This window comes from Plectropomus leopardus, chromosome 8 (genome assembly GCF_026936395.1).
Source record: "Plectropomus leopardus strain MGB_pleo_1.0 chromosome 8, ASM2693639v1, whole genome shotgun sequence".
In the NCBI taxonomy this organism is placed as follows: Eukaryota; Metazoa; Chordata; class Actinopteri; order Perciformes; family Serranidae; genus Plectropomus; species Plectropomus leopardus.
Window position 1 is genome coordinate 8,568,369 of NC_142183.1, and position 19,445 is coordinate 8,587,813.

The following is a 19,445-nucleotide window of genomic DNA, read 5'->3' on the forward strand; positions in this document are numbered from 1 at the left end:
TTTTGAGATATTTTCAATTAGAGAAATTCTATTGAATTACATTATAAAATGAATTGCCACATCCCTCAAGAGACCAGCGCACATATACGGTAATTATTCTTGAGCAGTACTTAATCCTTTGTTTAAAATAGACTATACCAGCATGTGTGAAATTAATGTATTTGCAGCCTTTATGTTCGAGCTATAAGCTCCATAAGTGCCCCACTGGATAAAATACAGGTAGGCGCCTGCTCTTAGATATGTATGTCCTTTGGAGCCCACTTCAGCATTTTTTTTCCTTCGCTTAGATTCAATGAGATTCAGCTCTGACAGTCGTTATGACATTTCAGAATCTTCAGTCTTTTGAAGGCCTGCCCAGCCACACGTTGCTGTTATAAATGTGCTGTCAATCCCCGTTGCATTCATGTGTCAAGGGAGTCCTTTTGTGAAATGAAATTATGTCTCAGCTCTGAAATCATCATGTGGTACAGTGTCCCACAGACAGTACATTTTCCTGATGGAAAACGCGTTAGAATTGTTCTCGAGGGCGAAAAAGAACAGCAGAGGTAATCCAAGTAGGATTTGGTTTGTGTGTGTGTGTGTGTGTGTGTGTGTGTGTAGTTGTTTGTGTGGGACGCACATGTAAATCATGAGTCAGACAGTCATGCTTCACATCAGAGGAGGAAAATTGAACTTTTTTTTTTGTACACCAGCCACGGTGTCAGGATCGCACCAGGACTGATTAGTCATGTGAAAGAAAGCAGCCAACTAGCCTTTTGGAAAAGGAAGGAGCTCGCAGTGATGGCTGGTTACCTGCCAAAGTGGATGGTGCTGTAGACAAAGTGGTAATCCTCAAGACGTATTTTTTTCTTTTCCTCGTGTGTTTTCCTTTTCATTTATTTTGCCAACATCTTTGGTGCCAAGCACACATTTCTGTGGTGATTCCAGAGTTCTGCAATATTTTCCTCTTATTTTAGGCTACTGTTTAAACTGCTGCTGCTGCTGGCAGCATGAAGTGCATCTGGTCCAGATGATTATTGCCAGCAAATGTAAAAGCTTTCACAAACAGACGATGGATAGCGAGGAGGAATTTGAACACTTAGTCATATGAAAAAGTCATTTTATATTGCAAATTTAACCTGCAGCAGCTGAAATACACCAGAATTTGACTTGCACACAGAGTAACTGTCTCAGTCCTTAGACTCCAAAGACCATCTTAAATGTATGTACATAAGAGCTCATCTCTACTTAATCAAACTCGTTAAACACACTAAATTCCCCGTGCAAACACTCTGAGCGCTCTGAGGGAGCAGCTCAAGATGGCACCACGCTGATCTCTGTGGGCAGGATGGCACAAAAAAGCTTCCCGCCACTGAAATAGCATCACACGGGCGCGGAGCTAGCCATACCAGAATAGCACCCGCTAGCAGGCCCCCTGTTGAGAGGGCAGGTGGCGATCTGGGGGAGAGCGAAGGCAAACGGCAGCGAGTGTGAAAACGAGCCACAGAGTTGCCCGCCACATCTGGAGTCTCTTTCTCGGCCACGGATTAAAGCGGCCTGATTATTCCAGCTCTCACCTTGAAATGCTAATGCTAACACAGAACAGCGACTAATAGGCAGATTACATATTCTGAGGGCTCCGATTCGCATTGTTTCTAGCGTGCTCTCTCACCCTGCCAGCTGGAGCTTAGCCGTAGACAAATCCACCCACTCACTGTTTGGTCTTTTGTCCTCTGTGAGGATGTTTTCAAATGTCATCCTGATGACAAGCAGCGTTGTGAGAGCAGAGGAGACCGGGCTGGCTGCTGCTTTTGTGTTAGAGGCTTCTCAATGGGACAGACAGGCGTGCACACAAACGCACCACGCTCACACTGACACACGGCCATTCATTTTCTCTCTCTCAGTCTCGCACTCTCTCGATTGTCTCTTTCTCTTCTCTCTCGCTCAAAGCACACCACGTTGCTATCACTAGGGCCGGCTGGATTAGCATAGTAATGTGCCTTGTTGCATCACACTGGCTGTAATCAATTAGCCGGTCATCCAGTGTGTATAGCTGCAGACATTTACACTGGTCCACTGTTTGTTAATCATGTCCAACAGCATTTCATCTTTAGACTCCGTCAGTCTGCTCTTTAGAAAGAAAAAAATAAAAAAAGAAGGCGGACATGAAAAACATCAACAGCAGAATTACATTAAACGCCGAGTGCAATAAATGTCCGGCGCGGGAATTTGTCTCGGTGACGCTGGTGCACACAGATTCTGACAGCTTTTAGTTTCACTCTACGCTCTCTTGTACAAAGCAAAAGGGAAATAAATGACTGAAATATAGCTGACTTTCTAGTTTTAACCACCCACAGTGTGCCATATGTTTCCAGTAATTAAATGTGCGCTCAGATTGTTCAAATTAATTGTGCAACTAAATGCTATTTTATGATTTGTTTACTCATTTTTTTTATTTTATATATTTATTAATACAGGGTTTTTTATGTTTGTAGTTAGTAACATAACTGCTTTTGGTGTACTACAGATGTGCCTTTGAAGGTTTTAGTTCAGGTTTCTTTGACTTGGAGCCCATGATAACATCATGTACTCATATTTCTGCATAAATAAAAGCCCAGGTAGATCTGAGACCTTCATATCCAGGCAAAACTGCCTCCACATCATCTCTGCAACTTGCAATTGTTAGTCACCCCCTCAAATAGAGTACACACACACACACTCACACCATCACACCCCTTTATGTCTACCTCATCAGATTGCATCCACTTACACTTACCTCCCCAGATAGCGCAGTGTGTTTGCCTGTGTGTCTGACTACATGTCTGCCGCCTCCGACGCTGTGCAAGTTTTGACCTCAATTCATTCCCAACTGCGTATTACAGAGCCGTCTGCCGCAACGGCGGCACAGATTGTTCCAGATTGAAGAATCTGAACTTTTCCAGGTTTTCCGACACCGGGAGCATTGTCATTCCAGCAGTGACGCGCCGTAACCTTTAAATGGAATCCCTGCCTGTCCATGACGGCATGTGTCAATCGGGGCATCAAGGAGCCAGACGATCAGAATCTGACATTTGTTCTTTTTGTCGAGAATTGATCAGGGGAGTTTTTAGCCCCGAGATATCCTCACCGGAGAGAGGAAGTAGCTGAAATATCAGTGGCGGGGTTGAAATATGAGCAATGCATTATGGTGTAGGGTAATGATGTGTCCTGTGTAAAACAAACCTGTTAAAACCATTTAATGAATATCTGATTACTGACTCCCCTGAGGAAGTTTTTGGACCACAAAGAGTGGAAAGTCCTCAGAAACAAAATGAAGTCGCACTAAAAGTTGTAGTCGACTACAGCCCAACCAGTGCTGGATTTTTGGGACTGATGCCGATACCAATATTAGGAAGTTAAAAGTTTAAACATTTTGATATTGTTTTACCAACCAATATTGCATATACTGTATAAATATAGAAAAGCACATTGTTTTTTGCATTTATCCCTCAAATATGGTTGTCAAACACTTGTCACAAAGATATGTGCAAGATAATTTTAAGTTTAATGATAAAAATGACATCAGTACACTGTAAACTTCATCTGCAATTCAGTAATCATAAATTATCTCAAGCTTTTTTTTTCTACATGATGTTACAAGATTAAAAAGTTTTATATTGGTACACATTGAACAACATGCCAATACCAGTGTATAATATCAGCTGATTTTATTTTCCGACTGATATGTCTGTCAGGCTCTTTAGCTGGCAGAACAGACATCCCACAAATGGTCGTTAGAGATTCTTGTTTGCATGATCCTTTTAAAATCTATCTAAAATTAAAAAAACAAACAAAAAACCATTAAAGCTAGAGCTCTTATTCTTTTTCGCAGCAGAAAGCTGAGGCTTCTGTCTCCTTTCTCCTCACTTCATTATGTTATGCTCACTTACGTGGGGTGCAAATGTGGTGACAACGTGCAGTGGCGCTGGTATTTCCGTGTAATGACTGCATGAGATCATTGTTTACATGATCTTGTATAAATCAGTCTAAAATAAAACCTTAATAGCTGGAACATTTTTTCTTTGGCAGCAGAAAACTAAAGCTTTTCTATTCCCTGTCATTGGAAATGTGCAGTGATGCCGGAGGAATGAATGATGAAACTAGATCAAAATGCTTTTGCACTCTGCTCATGAAAATGAGCACATCTCAAAAACCAAATAATGTACATAGTTCAAATAACTTATTTGGTGTTCAGATGTATTTTTTTCATGTTTCTCCTATTAGAACATTTTTTAAACAATATGTTGTGTTAACTTTGCGAAGAGAAGAGAATTCCTGCACACTGTCCTATTACTTGCAAAAAAAAAACAAAAACTTGCTCATGTTTCTGCCATCAGACCCTCATTAATTTCTTCACTTTACATAATAAAGGCCCCATGACCCAAACATTGTGTACTTAATAAAGTTTAGTAGTAATAAGTCAGGGTGCAGAAATGTTCTTTTCTTCACTTGGACAGTTTCATCCTACACGTCTATCTACAAATTTTAAAGGTGAGCACAAGCCTCCACATTCCTGTCTATCTTGTAAAATTTGATGAAAATTTTTTGTATTTTGCTCAAAATGTATAACACAATATCAATACTTTCATCAGTTGTTCTGGTTTATTACATAACATTTGAACTTAGGTTGTACAGATTTTAGGGATATGAAGCATTTGAAGATACTCCCAAGAAATGACATTACAATAAGCAAAAATGGCATCTTGGTTCACCGTTCTTGTCAACTAATCAGGCAAACTGCGATCAGTAAGCGCCTCTACTTGGATTTTCGCTCCTTAACTTGCTCAGCGTCAGATTATGCACCCAATTGGGCATTCTCAAGCTCTTTTAGTAGAATCAGGATTAAAAAAAGCTTTTAAAAACTTAACTTGGAGACTTCACAGATGGCACACAAATAATTGATGAGCAAACACGGCTTTATCACTTTATTGGTGTGTTTAAATTAGCGGTTACCGTGGCAACCGATTTCCTCTTGGGATCTATAGGACATTTAAAAACACTGTGTGTGTGCATGTGCGTGTGTGTGTGTGCGTGTGTGTGCATGCTTGCGTGTGTGTGTGTGCGTGTGTGTGTGTGTGCGTGTGTGTGTGTGTGTGTATGTGACTTTTAGCAGAACTTAGAGGATGTGAGAGCCAGAAATCAGGGCTGTCCTCCTCTAAACCTCACTCTCTGAATTGACATTTTATCTACCGGATGTTGAGAAGATGTTGAGGTGCCCTTGAGCAAAGCACTTAACCCCTAACTGTTCCAGTTTAAAATTAATGGCTGTGGTGGTGCTGGACAGGTAGTCTCAGGTGTAATTTTGTGTGCGAGTGTGAAGGAGAGTAATCATGCAGAGCGACCCTCAACTGAATAATAAAGGTTGTGTAAATTGTTTATTCTATTTTTTTTATTATTAGTGTTATTAATCAAGATGTCATGTTTTACAATCAACTCCTAATATAATCCCTGTAAAAATTTAAGACTTTAATTTAGAGTTCTTGAAGAGATCTATTATCTGTGGGGGGGGGGTCACCAGCAAGCCTACTTACCTACAAAGTCATAAATATACCGCTCGGCAGTGTATTTTATTTCTTATCAAAAACAGAATGTTAGGAATGAAATTCTACAGTTACGGATTGGACGAACATGTGCAATGCATGGTCAGTCTGTCCAATTTCCCCAGCCGTCCCTGTAAGCCTAGAGGCATTTGGGTATTAATCTCTAAGTAGTGGCAAGAGTGGCAACAAGGCTTAATTCATTTACTTAAGAGCTTTTCACGTGGGGTTTAAAAGTTAATAGGACGATCACTCCGTAGTGCATTTGATTAAACCCTCTTAATTACCCCAGGTATAATGGGCTATTAGCAAAGGCCCAGTTGTAAAAGGGCAAGTGGGAGATGATTGTTTTTACGAGGTACTTTTTGTTCACCTCTTCCAATGTCAGGATTATACCGAATATCAGAATTTAACCCAGTTCCTGTTGCAGAGTGATACACGTGAGAGTTACCAGTGTACCAAGGTTCGCTGTAGTTTAGTGAATTTTCGGGAGTTCTAATTTAAACTGGACTTTTTTTAGCTATTGAGCACAGATTGGAGCAAGGAGCAAAATGTGGTCTTTTAACCCTTTGAAATCTAGCTCGACATCAGTTTTCTTTTGCTGCATTCAGGCGCCTTTCACTTGCATTTAAATCTTTGAATCCTCTGCACTAGTTTGATTTCGGTTAAAAACATGGAGAAAAAAGAAACTTGGCATGAAATATTCCATAATTTGCTAAAAAATAAATAAATAAATAAAATAACTATAAAATAAAAGGATGTTTAATGCCCACTTCATCTTTACTAGTTAACAATTAGCATCTGTAGACAAGAAAAAAAGTTTTAGCCAACTTTTAAGGTGGAACATTTACATGTATATGTATATTTATGTATATTTGTATATATATAGTTTATATGCTGTGTACAGTGTCATATACAATGACATATCCTCCTATATCTTTTTTATCTCCTCTGCAGGCATTTTCTTTTTAAAACGGGCACAGGAACGACACCTTTCTTCGGCGCAGCAGCCCCTGGTTACACCATGGCAACGGGGACTGTTTACTCCACACCGGCGCGCCCTTTGCCCAGAAACAGCCTGTCCAGGGGGGCTTTTAAGTTCAAGAAGTCTCCCAAACATTGCTCCTGGAAGTGCACCGCCCTGATTGCTGTGGGGATAGCAGTGGTTCTGTCCATCATTCTCTGCTACTGCATAGGTAAGGAGGAGTTTTAATAGTTTGACAACTAGTTGCGTCACATGAACAAGGAGAATTTCCACTGATTATCTGTTCCTAAATCACAAAAACAGCCAAAGGACAACATTAAAAAACAGTGCATTGCAGAAATGGGCCATTGTTAGGATTATCATTGTGATAAGCGCTACACGTCAGCTAGTTTTGTGACTTTCAGGGTTTGAACGGTCCCTTCAAATCCTTAAAAGTTTGTGAATTTTGGGGGGGTCGGGGTATGGCTGTGAAGGTTTTTTTTGATGTAAAAAGCCATGGGTAATTTAATGGGCTTTTGAAATATTATGTAAATAGGCTCTTTTTAATTGCTTGCTGTGAGATCTCATTATAAAAAATTATGTGTGTTTTAACAGTAATTAACCTTGATCTGTTTCTCAAGCTATGCTGTTTGGTCCTTTAATTTTAAGGGTATTGGCCCTGGAAGGTCCTTGAATTTGGTGTTAAAGAAAGAGTTGGATCCCTGCTCTTTTGAACACACGCACATTTTCACAGTCAAACTTATAGTGAGTCACCAACATTAAAATTGCTTGAGACCTGACTTAACTTGAGACTTGTTTCTCAGAAGTCTTGACATTTAAGACTTGAAAGCAAAACATTCAGACTGGAGTTTTGACGTGAGACTCTATTACAATAAAAAATAAACAAGACAGCAAGAGTCACTCCAGACATATTTAATTATTGCTAGACTGATGCATTGAAGGGACTTTGTTCCAGCAAAAGAAAGAAACAATTAGAACCGCTTTGAAAGGAAAATGTCAAAACCATAAACCATGCCGCTTTAATGGTCAGCATTCAGACCTGAAAGTCTTTTCATCTTGACTTGCAATTTGTTTATGAAGACTAATGAGTTGGCGACTTGGACTTGCTGTCAGAGAGTCGAGGTTTGATTTGGACCTTCCCCAAAAGACATAAAAGCTGCTCCGCTCATGTCTCTTTCTGACTCAATAATAGAGTCACTCTAACTGTCTGGCTTCTATCTATACGTTCTCCCCGACTCCTAATCAGTGCGGTGAGGACACGCTAGGATCATCACTTCACGATAGGAATGTCCTGATCAAGTTTGTGTCCAGGATCTGCGTCATTTAACCCTTTGAAAGCTGAGCAGATTGGCATTTTTATTCCAAAAGCATCAGAGGGCAACATGCAGCTTAACAAAAAATGACCCTTAAAGTACTTTGAAGATATCACTTGACAATTAAATAGCTCTGAAATATGTTTAGAAGAAGCTGCCTGCATCAATGCTTTTTATTTATTTTACAAAATTAATATAAAATGAATTCTCTCTGTAATCAGTCTGGCCTGGTCCATGTCTCGAGAGACTTTCTCTCTCCTTTTAAAAGTATCCTCCAGTGTTTGTTGCTTAAGTACTTGAATTACCTGCATGAACTGTACTCCACTGAGTGTGTATTTAATCCTCTGTACGTCTTTTGCTTTTGCTTGTTAAATGACTGTTACTGGCTCCTGCTCACGGGGATTGCAGTGGCGCGTGGTGGTTGTCGTCGGCTCTGTGCAGCTTGTCTCTCCTCGGAGCAGGGCCGGGCCTCTTCCTGTTGTGAAACACCACATGCACCACAGATGACAGTAAACGCAGAGACTCCCACACTGAGCTGAGATAAAATGAGTGGACATAAATTAGGTAAATAACATAAATAAACAGTCTCATGCTGCGTTTTGCTGTTGCTTTTGGCAGTGGAACTGAACCAAAGGTCCTTAAGACAGTCCCAGGGGTCCCCAGAAAAAAAAGTAAAATCGTTTATTTTCGCTATATAATTCACAATAGAGTATGGGTGCACAATTAATCTAAAAAAAAGTGACTTAAGGGAGTTTTTTTCTCACAACATGCTATTAGTCTGGACAGCAAGCATCTCAGATGTGCTTTTTCATTTGAGCATCTAAGAGTGCAATAAATGCTTTTGTTGAAAATGGAAGAAATGTGTGAGATAATTGTGATCTCAATTCTTAGGGTGAAAAATTGTGATTCGCATTTTAGCAAGAATCTTGTCGCCTGATTATAGAAGTAAGCCCAGTGAGAGTTTAACAGCGATCGTAGGTTTCACTTTCTCCACAGATATCTTTAAATGTAGTTGAAAATGATAGAAATCCAGTCTTAATCATATCTAGCAGCCAAAAACTATTTAAATGGAGGTCCCTGAGGCAAAATCATATCAAATCGGGGTCTGTGACCTAATGTGTATCAATTTGCTGCTCGATATGAAAAAGGTTTGGGAAGCAGTGGTTTATGGTGCGAGGTGCTTGGCCGTGGTCGGGGCTCAGTCCTGCTCTTCACACACACGGAGCTCAGCAGAGTGGAGGAGAGACAGACAGACAGCAAAGGGTTAGAGAGTTGAAGAGGGCTGCACGCGTTGCTTTGCTGTGCATGAAAGCTTTCTGATTCAAAACACAAAGCAAAGGTTCAAATTGAGCTCTATATAGCTCAATATAGCCGGCACCAATCAGGTAAAAAATGCCTTGACTCCCCGATATTGATCTTATCTTGAGTTTTGACCAGGACATCCCAAGTCCCAGGCCTCACTCCTGCCAGCCTTTTACCTACAGCCGTCCTTCAAACTCGCTGTCTTCACCAGCTCCACGGTAGCAATCGCATTTTATAGTCCTCTCTTTCTCTCCTCACGCTGGTCCACTGAAAAGTTTCCGTACCTGATCATGTTTGGCGGCTCAGGAGGTGAAAATCTCATCTGTAAACTGCTCATATTACCAGATATTCGAGGCTGAACATCTGTGCCGATCGGGGGGCTTAGACCAGAACTTTCCTTCTGATTCTCAGGAGGGGTTATTCTCTGGGAAAATCTGGCTAAATACGTGAGTCTGGCATGAGGTTATTTTTCAAGGGGATGATGTATGATGATAATAAGTTCTTAAATTATGATAATAATAATTTATGTAGCGATTTTCAAAACAAAATTACAAATTGCTTTACAAAACTATAAAAAGACAATCAGAAACAAAAAATAATTAAAAAAATAATTTTAAAATTTACACAACAACAACAACAATAAAGCACATTAAAAATAAATACAACAAGGATGCCTCTGTACATAAGTAAGTGATTTAAAAATAAAGTGAGGCCATTTATCCAGTGAAAGCACATTTATAAAGATGTGCTTTTAAGAGGGAGGCTGGCTGCCGAATTTTAGACGAGCTGTAGTTTGTGCTGACTCAGAGGTGGTAGTGTTGTTCCAGTGGTACAAACATGAGCACATGAAGGCATGTATGACAGTCTCTAGATTTTGGAGAGTCTCCTAAGCAGCAGAAAACAGAACTGGACAACTGGGCTGTTTTTAGGGATGCCTCTCAGTGATCAACTGATAGTTTGCTGGATGGCCCCCAACCATTTTCTAATCCACAATAACGTGATAAAGTGATTCACTCTGGGATTTCTTTTTGTACTTGTACTATATATAAGGTGCCAGAGTGCATACAAAGTATCAAGATAGAGCTTTTATATCAAAAAAAAGTACCAGTGGAGGATCCCCCACACCCCCCACAGAGGTCCCAGCTAAGCCCCTGAATGTCCTAAAATGAGAGAATGTCCTAAAATCATAAAAATAATCCTAGAAATATTATGAAATCTAAAAACCTAAAATCTGAGAAATATCCTAAAAAACATCCTAAAATCCTGGGGATGTCCTAATATAAAAAAAACGTCCCTAAAATCCAAGAAATGTCCTACAATCCTAGAAACATCCTAAAATCTTACGGTTGCCCTAAAATCCAAAAAAAATCCTAAAATCCTAGAAATATCCTAAAGTCCTAGAATTTTCCTAAAATCCTGGAAATGTCCTAAAATCCTGAAAATGTTCTTAAGTTGTAGAAACGTCTTAAAATCCTAGAAAAGTGCATGTGGCTGCTGCAACTGACCCTTGGCCTCCTTTCATTTTGCAAATTTGGCCCCCAAGCAAAGCAAGCTGATTATTCCGGCTTTATGTATTAGGTGCAGACAGTATGAGATGTTTACATCTGAATACTGAATACTGTGCATTTGAAACAAACCAGCCGTCGACCCGGACAAAATGAACCACACGGTGCAGCTTTGGCGTGAATATGCCACTGAATACTTGTTATTGTCTGATGTGGAGGTGCAGTACAAGCTGTCACCCGACCGCATGAAAACCGGCAGTTTCTGTGCCAGAAGCGACATATTTCTTTCAGTTTTATGGAGAAAAAATATGACTCCATTATCTGCGGTGGCATTAGACAATCTTTAGACATGTCATTCGGTCAAACGGAACAAATGACAGACAGGCGGCTTCGAGTGAATGAAGCCAGCAGGCCTCTTAATCTGTATGGAGTTTGATCTCTGCCAGGAGTGTTTCTATCTCACTGCCTTTTTTTTCCCTTTTTGCAGAAATTGCAGATGTCCTGATGTGATTCAGTAGCATCAGTCTGACTAAGCTCTCAGTCAGATATGCAGACATGGCCTGAGTGCAGTTTCCAACAAGACATCCCTGTCTGTCTCCCTTTGACAGAGGGGGTTGTGCATCATCCCGCACACTTCTGATCCCCAGTTCACAGAATTTATGTCCTCGGGGGTTCCCGTTAAAACACAGGCAGAGCGGCTCAAATGGCCAGCACAGATGGCAACGTCAAACACAAGTTTAGGAGTTGAACTTATAACAAAAGGAAACACTTGATCTTTAAAGAGTCCGCACAGCCTTTGTTGTGCTCGACCCAAAACTTGCTTATTCTGTCGAACAGGAAATGCTTTTATCTTGTTCAGGAAGATAAACTAATGCACATCCTCTCCCCCTCCTCTGGGCATTATTTCCTATGATTTTTTTTATTGTTATACAGCTTGTGTCAAAGCTGACTTCTTGCTAACCTTTTGAATCTTGACCACAGCAATAAACCGGTTACAGATTCATGTCTCCTCGTGCCCTCCCTTGTCATCCAAGCCCTTAATCTTTACACTGTGCCTCTCTCCCTGAGCGGATATATATAAGTATTCATCCAGCTTGGAGGCAGGGGAAATGTGACACAGCTGTATAAGGAGAAATATGGGGTTTTTGGGGAGATCCTATAACCAGTGTTTTATTGGTGAATAGAAAGGGGAGTGCTCTCTTGGAGGAGAGGTCATAAATGAGCTATATCAATATCAATATTCACAATCCCTTTATTGACTTAACTGTTTTCGTACTTGCTGTTGTCCATGATCTCATATCGTAAAATTAGTATGGATGTATACATACGTTTTAGCTGCTCCTCCGTGTGCAGGAATCGGCTGCTATTTTTATTCGACAGATCTGCTCGGTTTACACGGGGAAAACGAGCCGAAAGCAGTCATTTGTTCAGCTGTTGTCACTAACAGTTGTAGCAGATTGGATTCATTCACAACGTTTTCATCTCAACAATCACCAACTTGTTTAATTGTAGACCTGTCGGGTGTTTGGGAATTGTATTTTTGGCCCGATTCCAGAGTGTGCGGCTGCTGCTCCAGCTCCTTTTTGGTGTGTGTTTGTGTGAGTGAGTTAAACAGATGCAACCCTCTGCCACTTGCCTCAGGTGTCTGAGAGTGTTTCCACCACTTCCTCTCCCTTTCATCCGCCGCCAATTCACCTGCCAGGTGCAATGACTCAAATAGATACAATGTGCACTCATGCTTTAATACTTTTCTACTATCCGCTCACACAGTCCCATTAGTGCAAAGACAAACTCAAAGACAAACACCTGCATCAGTTGTATGTTAAAACTGGACTGTGTTTGAAGTTTACCATGGCTTGTGTTAATAAGCTTTATGATATTTTAGAAATAAGTAGTTCAGAGAAGATGTTTTTTTTTATTATTTATTGGATGAATTTGAAGAACAGCGTGCAACCACAAAGCTGGACCTTGGCTGACCGACAACAGCAGCTCCTGTAATTCAAATGAGGCAAACCTGCTGAGGTGAGGCTTTCCAGTTCCAGCTCTGCAAACTGGACTGATTGGAAGGATTTCAGCAATTGTTGAAATGCAGAGGGAGGCCAATCAGGACCCAGTCCAGTTTTGATGCTCTGATTGGATGCAGAAACAGCATGTGAATTTTCAGGAAATGCTATTTAATTTGAATTACAAAAACAAAACCAATTGCAAACAACGTCCTCGCTGAGCACATTTGAGCAAAAATATTTATGAGGAGGAGAAGATGCACTTCGAATATCAGACATATACAGAAAATATATTAATGAATAGTGTCTTTAAAGGTCTTTTGTGTAGGATTTAGGGGGTGGAATACAAGATGGAATATAAGATAAGTATGTTTTATATCGTGTATAATCAATTAAAACAAGAAATGTGTTGTCATTACCTGAGAATAAGGCATTTGTAAAGGGAGCTGGTGGTCGTTTATGGAGATCACCATGTTGCACTGCCATGTTTCTACAGTAGCCCAGAGAGGACAAACCAAACACTGGCTCTTGATAGGGCCATTTGTGTGTTTGCCCACCATAGTTAGCTGCCCGTATGCGACAACAGTGTCGGAAAAACATACGTTTTTTAATGTAAAACTACTTTATTCAGTGTTGTGAGGGGCTGCCACCAAAATGCACGGTCACAGTTTACTGGTTTTAATCATCTGGTCCATTTGTTTTTGTGAAGAAAAGACCTCTGTAACTAATTCAGCTCCCTCCTAAAAATTGGAGGAATTCTAACAGGGAGACGTTTCAGCTAGTTGCAATCTGCAATCCCCACCACTAGATGCCACTTAATTCCCCAAATCTAACACACTGTTCCTTTAAATTAAGTATTTTTGTGTATTAGCTGGTTTGTAAAAGAGTATCTCACAGATTTTTGCAAGACACCAAAAACATGTAATTTATCCAAAAAGGAAAAGCTCAATTTCGGGTTATTTGTGCATGTTTTAGTGAAGGCTGGTTGATGAAAGTGAAATTGTTGACATGGTTGGCATTTTTGTTTTTCTCAAGGCCGTGCCAGTTGTCAGAGAGTGGATGATACAGGTGGCTCCACTCATCGGAGATGAGCACTGGAAAAAAAAACAAAAAAAAAACACTGCGTCTGATACTAATCTAATACAAATAAAAAATTCCAGAAATCCCACAGAGACTCACAGGAGGAGACAGGGAGCTCACTTCAATTGCCACAGGACCCAAAAAAACAAACCCCGTCTTGGTCGATCTTGAGATGTTGTCATTCCATTTGAGGCTGTTGGAGACACTATCCCAGAAAACGGGAACATCTTAGCCATGCTCTGAGCTGTGCGGCTTATTCTGAGCAGTCCCCCGGGGATGTTTCTGGGGAGATGTGCAGGCAGGTTCCAGCATAAAACAATGTTTATCTCAATAATTTTGAGGCTGTTGAGCTCCAAGTTGTTGTTGGCACACCGTGACTCCAGATGGGCCACCTCTCTCTGTGGTAAATGGACTAATTATTCTCGGTGACGATGGCCATCAGAATGGCGTCCTCTGCATATTTTAACAGGAAACACTTAAGAAGTTTTATACTCGTTTATGTTTTTAATGCCTCGGGTTGCTCCGCTGAATAATTCATTATTTATTTCTCCTATAAAGAAGAGATACAACTTTCATCCGAGGCATAATTAGCGCTGAGCTTTCCAGGTAACAACACCACCGAAAATCATGTGAACAAGATGGGGAATTTGCTGTGGGAGCAGCCAGGAGGATTATCTGGGGCTAATGTTATATTTTCCAGTGCAGGAGTGTTTGTGCTTGTGTTCACTAATACCATGTGGATGTCGGAGCTCAGACAAACACGCTGTGAACTTACAAATTCAACCTCCCGTTCATCGTCGGTGGAGGTGTTCCACAGGGCACGTTTTGACTTCAGAGATTAGAGGCTAGCTTCTGCAGGTTCTTGCTCAGGAAGAGAATTGCTCATGGCCCATAAATATTAATTGAACTGGCCTAGGTGGCAGGAATAACTTATGCAAATTCAGAAATTGAGGGCTATTCACCTCAAAGCAATTTGTTGATGAGGTAAGTGGGGATTCAGGTCCTGGCGCTGTAAGAGCAGTGAAGAGCTCCTGGTGGTTCTGTGGTGTGTCTGATACACCAGAGCCCACCGCCACACATGGTGGAAATTTGGTGATACTGGAAAATGTGAGTGCACAGTGTTAAGCTGTGGGGAGAGTCTGGACTCATCACGTTACATGAACTAGAGTCTACAGTCAGGGACTGAGCCAGTGGAGATATTTTTAGACTTTTACTTGAGTTTAGTTTTATTTGCACATGCATATGTATAGAAACTAGGGGTCGACTGCTTTTCAGGGCAAATAGTTATAAGTAGCTAATGAGACAAATAACCGATATTTGGAACCGATATGCATTTACAATAAAAATAAATATCTTTATGTCAATATTTATAATTTGGAATATAACAAACTCCAACACAAAACTTTGAATGTCGTCACGGAAGTAGGTTGTTCCTCAGAGATGGTACTCTGTATTTTAGTGAATATTGCTTTGACTTTAGCGCCACCATGAGGCTGACATCTGTAGGTTAGTGTGGATTATCCTGACAACAATTCGAGGAAATGCAGTGAAATCTTCTGTGCATATATAGTGGATAAATTCTTATTGAGTTTGTGATCCTCTGATTTTTCTTTAAACCTGGTCTCACTCCCAACTCATTAAATACTGACAGTTGGTCAGTAGCCCTCGGCTTCAGATACCGATAAACCCTTTAGCAGCATTTTGTGACGCTCAAGTTTACATAGTACAGGTGTAAGGGAGGTGGTTGGGACAAACAAACCCTGGACTTTTATCTGGGAGCCCCCTGTTCTTGTCTCATGAGAAACCAAAAGTCAATCGATCATTATAATAGCAGCGTGGTCTGCTGTTATGTGAAGCATACTATGCTAGTGATGTATGCCATGTGACGTAACATCATGTTAGTAACAAACATACTTTTTTATAAACAAACCATGATTTATTTTTTTTTTTTTTACTTTTCTTGCCTTAAACTAAGAAATTATATCTAAGGACAAAGTTTTTACTTATGTTTTAAGTTATTATAAAAGAGACTTTATGCATTGAACAAGTGGAAACTGTACATTTCTTTGGAGAATGGTGGGGTGGGAATCAACAGAGGCTCCCCAATACGATATAATCACGATATGTGCATCAGAATACAATATTATTGCAGTCTGATACATGTTTTGATATGCTGAGTATATCAATAAAATATATTGCGATTTATTACGTTTTTCCAACTGCACATTGTGTCCCCAAAATCAATCAAGATCTGTCTTTCTTAATAAGATTTTTAGTTTTCAGTTTATTATTCTAGCAGGTTACCAAATTTTAATTTGTATTTATAATATTAATAATGTAGATATTTTTTTAAAAATCAATACTTGTCGTCCCTGTGACGATACCATGCTGTGTTGAGCTTGTCCCCACCCATAGAAAATTTACATTTACATACAAACATTTATTTTAAAACATACAGTAAATCTAACAAGCATTATTTGGCATGCCAAAAAATGACATTTGGATTAAAACCAATATCTGTAATAATAGGACAAAAGTCGCTATCTTGCTACTGCTGTTTACTTCCGCTGTGCATTTTGCAATGCCTTTCGTCGATGACACATCCTTGATAAACTCTGGTTCTGCTCAAACTGGTGGAAACGCTGGCTGGTTCAATAGATGGCACCAAACACCGGAACCAGTTCAAGAACTAATTAGGTGCTAATTTGATGGAAAACTGGGACATGAACACGCTAGCATGCGGATGTTTGCCATCATTTCAAAGAACTACTGTGCCCAAGTACATCCTCACAGAGCTGCAAACATTAAAGTATTAGAATTAAAAATAAAATGACAAAAAAAAGAGTATTGCATCTTCAGCTATAAGGCAACAACCTCTTGTGTTTGAGAGCGCTGTCTGTCATGATACGTCTCCTTTGATAGAGCGTGATGTCCTGTCTTCTGCCAGTCAGCTTAGAGAGAGATTTTTCTCTCAACATTAAAGGGGGTTCATTTTCCAAAATACCTAATGCTAATTTTGGAAATACAGGTTTGTAAAGTAAAGGATTATACCTTTTATTCTTTAAGTGTTACCTGAACCTGCAATTTCACACTGTCAATCATTTTGCAAGAGTAGGTGTCACTTTTTTCAGGCAGAAGGTGTTTCACTTCAGGTTAATGCTCCATGTCCTCAGTTGATTTATGCAATTTGGGACTCAGCCCAGCACACAGAGTTTTCTAAGGATTCTGTGCCTTTCCTCAGTTAAAACCAATATGTTTATTTGAAGAAATAAAGATATTTTTACAGGAAGCAGTTTGAAAAGTTGGAGACAAATGGGGCTATTTTAATAATTTGTCTGATTCCTGGCAAATGATGTTACACTGCAGATTCTGTCTGTGTTGCCAGTGAAATTGTACATCAGAACAGAGATTTATCCGAATCTGGTTGAGGATGGAGAAACATTTGGACCATTTTTAAACTGTGATATGAATAGTAACATTACAGAAGCATTGAACTTTCAGGCTGGAAAAAAACAAACAAACAAAACTGATCAATATCAGGTAATAACATGAAAAGTTTCATGTAACAACGATATACTTTTCACATTTTTACAAGATGTTTTTATGCTATAACAATGTTTCATGTACAAGATTTCATGTTATAACAATAAACTTCTTGTTATAACAAGATATTTGTCATGTTTTTATACAAGGCATTTTTGTGTTATGACAAGATGTTTTCATGTTATAACAAGGCATTTTCATGTTATACCAGTTTTTTTTTATGTTTTTACAATTTTTTTTTGTTTTAACAAGATAGTTTTCCATTTTTCACAAGATCATAATATGAAAACAGCTTGTTTTAATATGAAAATATCTTGTTATAACATGAAAACATCTTATCAAATGAAAATATCTTGTAAAAAGGTGAAAAATATCTTGTTAGAACAAGAAAAGTGTCTTGTTATAAAGTGAAAATATCTTGTAAAAAGGTAAAAAAAAAAAATATCTTGTTAGAACAAGAAACCTGTCATGTTATTACCTAATACTTAATTCTTATATGTGATGCAAAAAAGAACAGAAGTGCACAGATCATGTAGGTTTTCACGCAGGGAGGTCCTGTCAGATTAGTCCATTCAGAGCGGAAAGTCAGACTTGTCAAAGATATTGACGGACCAGTCAGCATTAATTTGTGTTACTGATTCGTTTCACCGGCTGCTGGAATGGATTCTGACACTGAGGGGTGACGCTGGCTGAATGTACTGCGTAACCAAACATTATAACTCAATGTGAAATCTGCGTTATTAGATTGGAATTCAAGGCCACGGAGCACCTGTTCATTTGATCCGCCAAGGACAGCGCAGTGTGTACTCGAGCTAAACTGGCGCCAAGTATATTCATCAGCAAGCTTTAAACAAAACCTTATTTCGTAGCGCTGATACACGGTCTGCACCAGTTTGGAATCTCTTTTTCGGTCTCCTTCACATTTGATATCCTCTCTGGCCCCGCATCCACCTCTCAAGTTATTTGCCGCAGTCAATATCCATCTTCCCGGCTAGTGTTGGAGAAAAGTTCCTCTCGCAGATCAAATGGTCGGAAATCAAGATGCTTCCTCAGCATGTTCCCTGGCTGGTGACTTTGAAGGAGATTGGCCCTCTCGCAGCGCTCACAGGAGCACCCCAGTTTCTCAAAACAACAAGAACACGGTTTGATTGCATCCAATACTGTGACAATAAAGCAGGTTGGCTGAATGAAAGCCAGACACAGTTTAGTTATCTAAGACGACTAGAGGAGTGCTGCAGCATCTTACCCTCTCACTTCCTCCTCCTGCTGTGACTGTCTGTCTCAATAAACTGCCTTGCTCTTCCTTAAAAGACTCACTCTCCGTCTCTTCCTCCATCTTCTGCACGCATGTAGCCGCGTCTCCGTGTCCTTCTTGCTTTGTATTAGACTTGGAGAGTTCAAGACTTTTCCAGTGTATCTCGTCTGCTCGTCTGAAGTGAAAGCTTTGTGTCAAAAAGAAATTCTGCTCTCTTTGATACAGCAGCTGTCTGCGTGCCGACACTCTGGCACATTAATGAACAGTGCTCCCCGAGGAAACATGATGGAGCAACAGGGTCCCAAAGTATTGATTGAAATGACTTTGCCTGGCCTCTATCAGTGCTGTGTTTACACAAAAACCACCCATTATAGAGTCGACTCAAAAAACTCAAAATGTTGGATGTTAAACTGTTGTTTTTTCCCCTGCCTGCACTGGATCCATCCGTTGTTTTCTCCCACAGGTCTTTTTATGCCTAAGTGGCTTGATTGTTTCTTGTGCAACTATTTGCTCTATTTGTTTATCCATTTCTACAAGCCCACGCAGCTTTTTTGTGTATTTCACAGCAATGCACCTTTTCGGCCTCAATTGGCAGCTCCAAGAGTTGGACAACCAGCCGGCTTTTGAAAACGGAGGAGTTGGGAAGACGGGGCCCACTCAGTCGAGCATAGTGACAGCTCTGGCTGCTGACGGTGAGGAAGTAAAGGACATCTGAATAAACATTTAATTAGCATTCAAATGAGCCTTTTCATTATTAATGCACAGGAATTATATTGTTTCTTTTCTTGTTGGCTTGTCTGAAATGTTCTTAAGGTAATTTGCTTTACTTTTTCAATATTGTGCCATCAGGGTTTTTATTTTTAGAAACAAAAATAATAAACTCAGCAAACTAAAGGCTTGGCAA

At 39.9% G+C, this 19,445-nt stretch overlaps 1 protein-coding gene across 7 annotated transcripts in view; it reads left to right on the plus strand.

Annotated features, from left to right (window-relative positions):
• LOC121947781 (teneurin-3) overlaps nt 1-19,445 on the plus strand; it is a 284,662-nt gene that overhangs the window by 148,676 nt on the left and 116,541 nt on the right. For all 7 annotated transcript variants that reach the window (XM_088080832.1, XM_088080831.1, XM_088080833.1 and 4 more), the window contains 2 exons: nt 6,513-6,751; nt 19,108-19,233. In XM_088080832.1, coding sequence (XP_087936958.1) covers nt 6,513-6,751; nt 19,108-19,233 — 365 coding nt within the window. The remainder of the gene's footprint in view (nt 1-6,512; nt 6,752-19,107; nt 19,234-19,445) is intronic.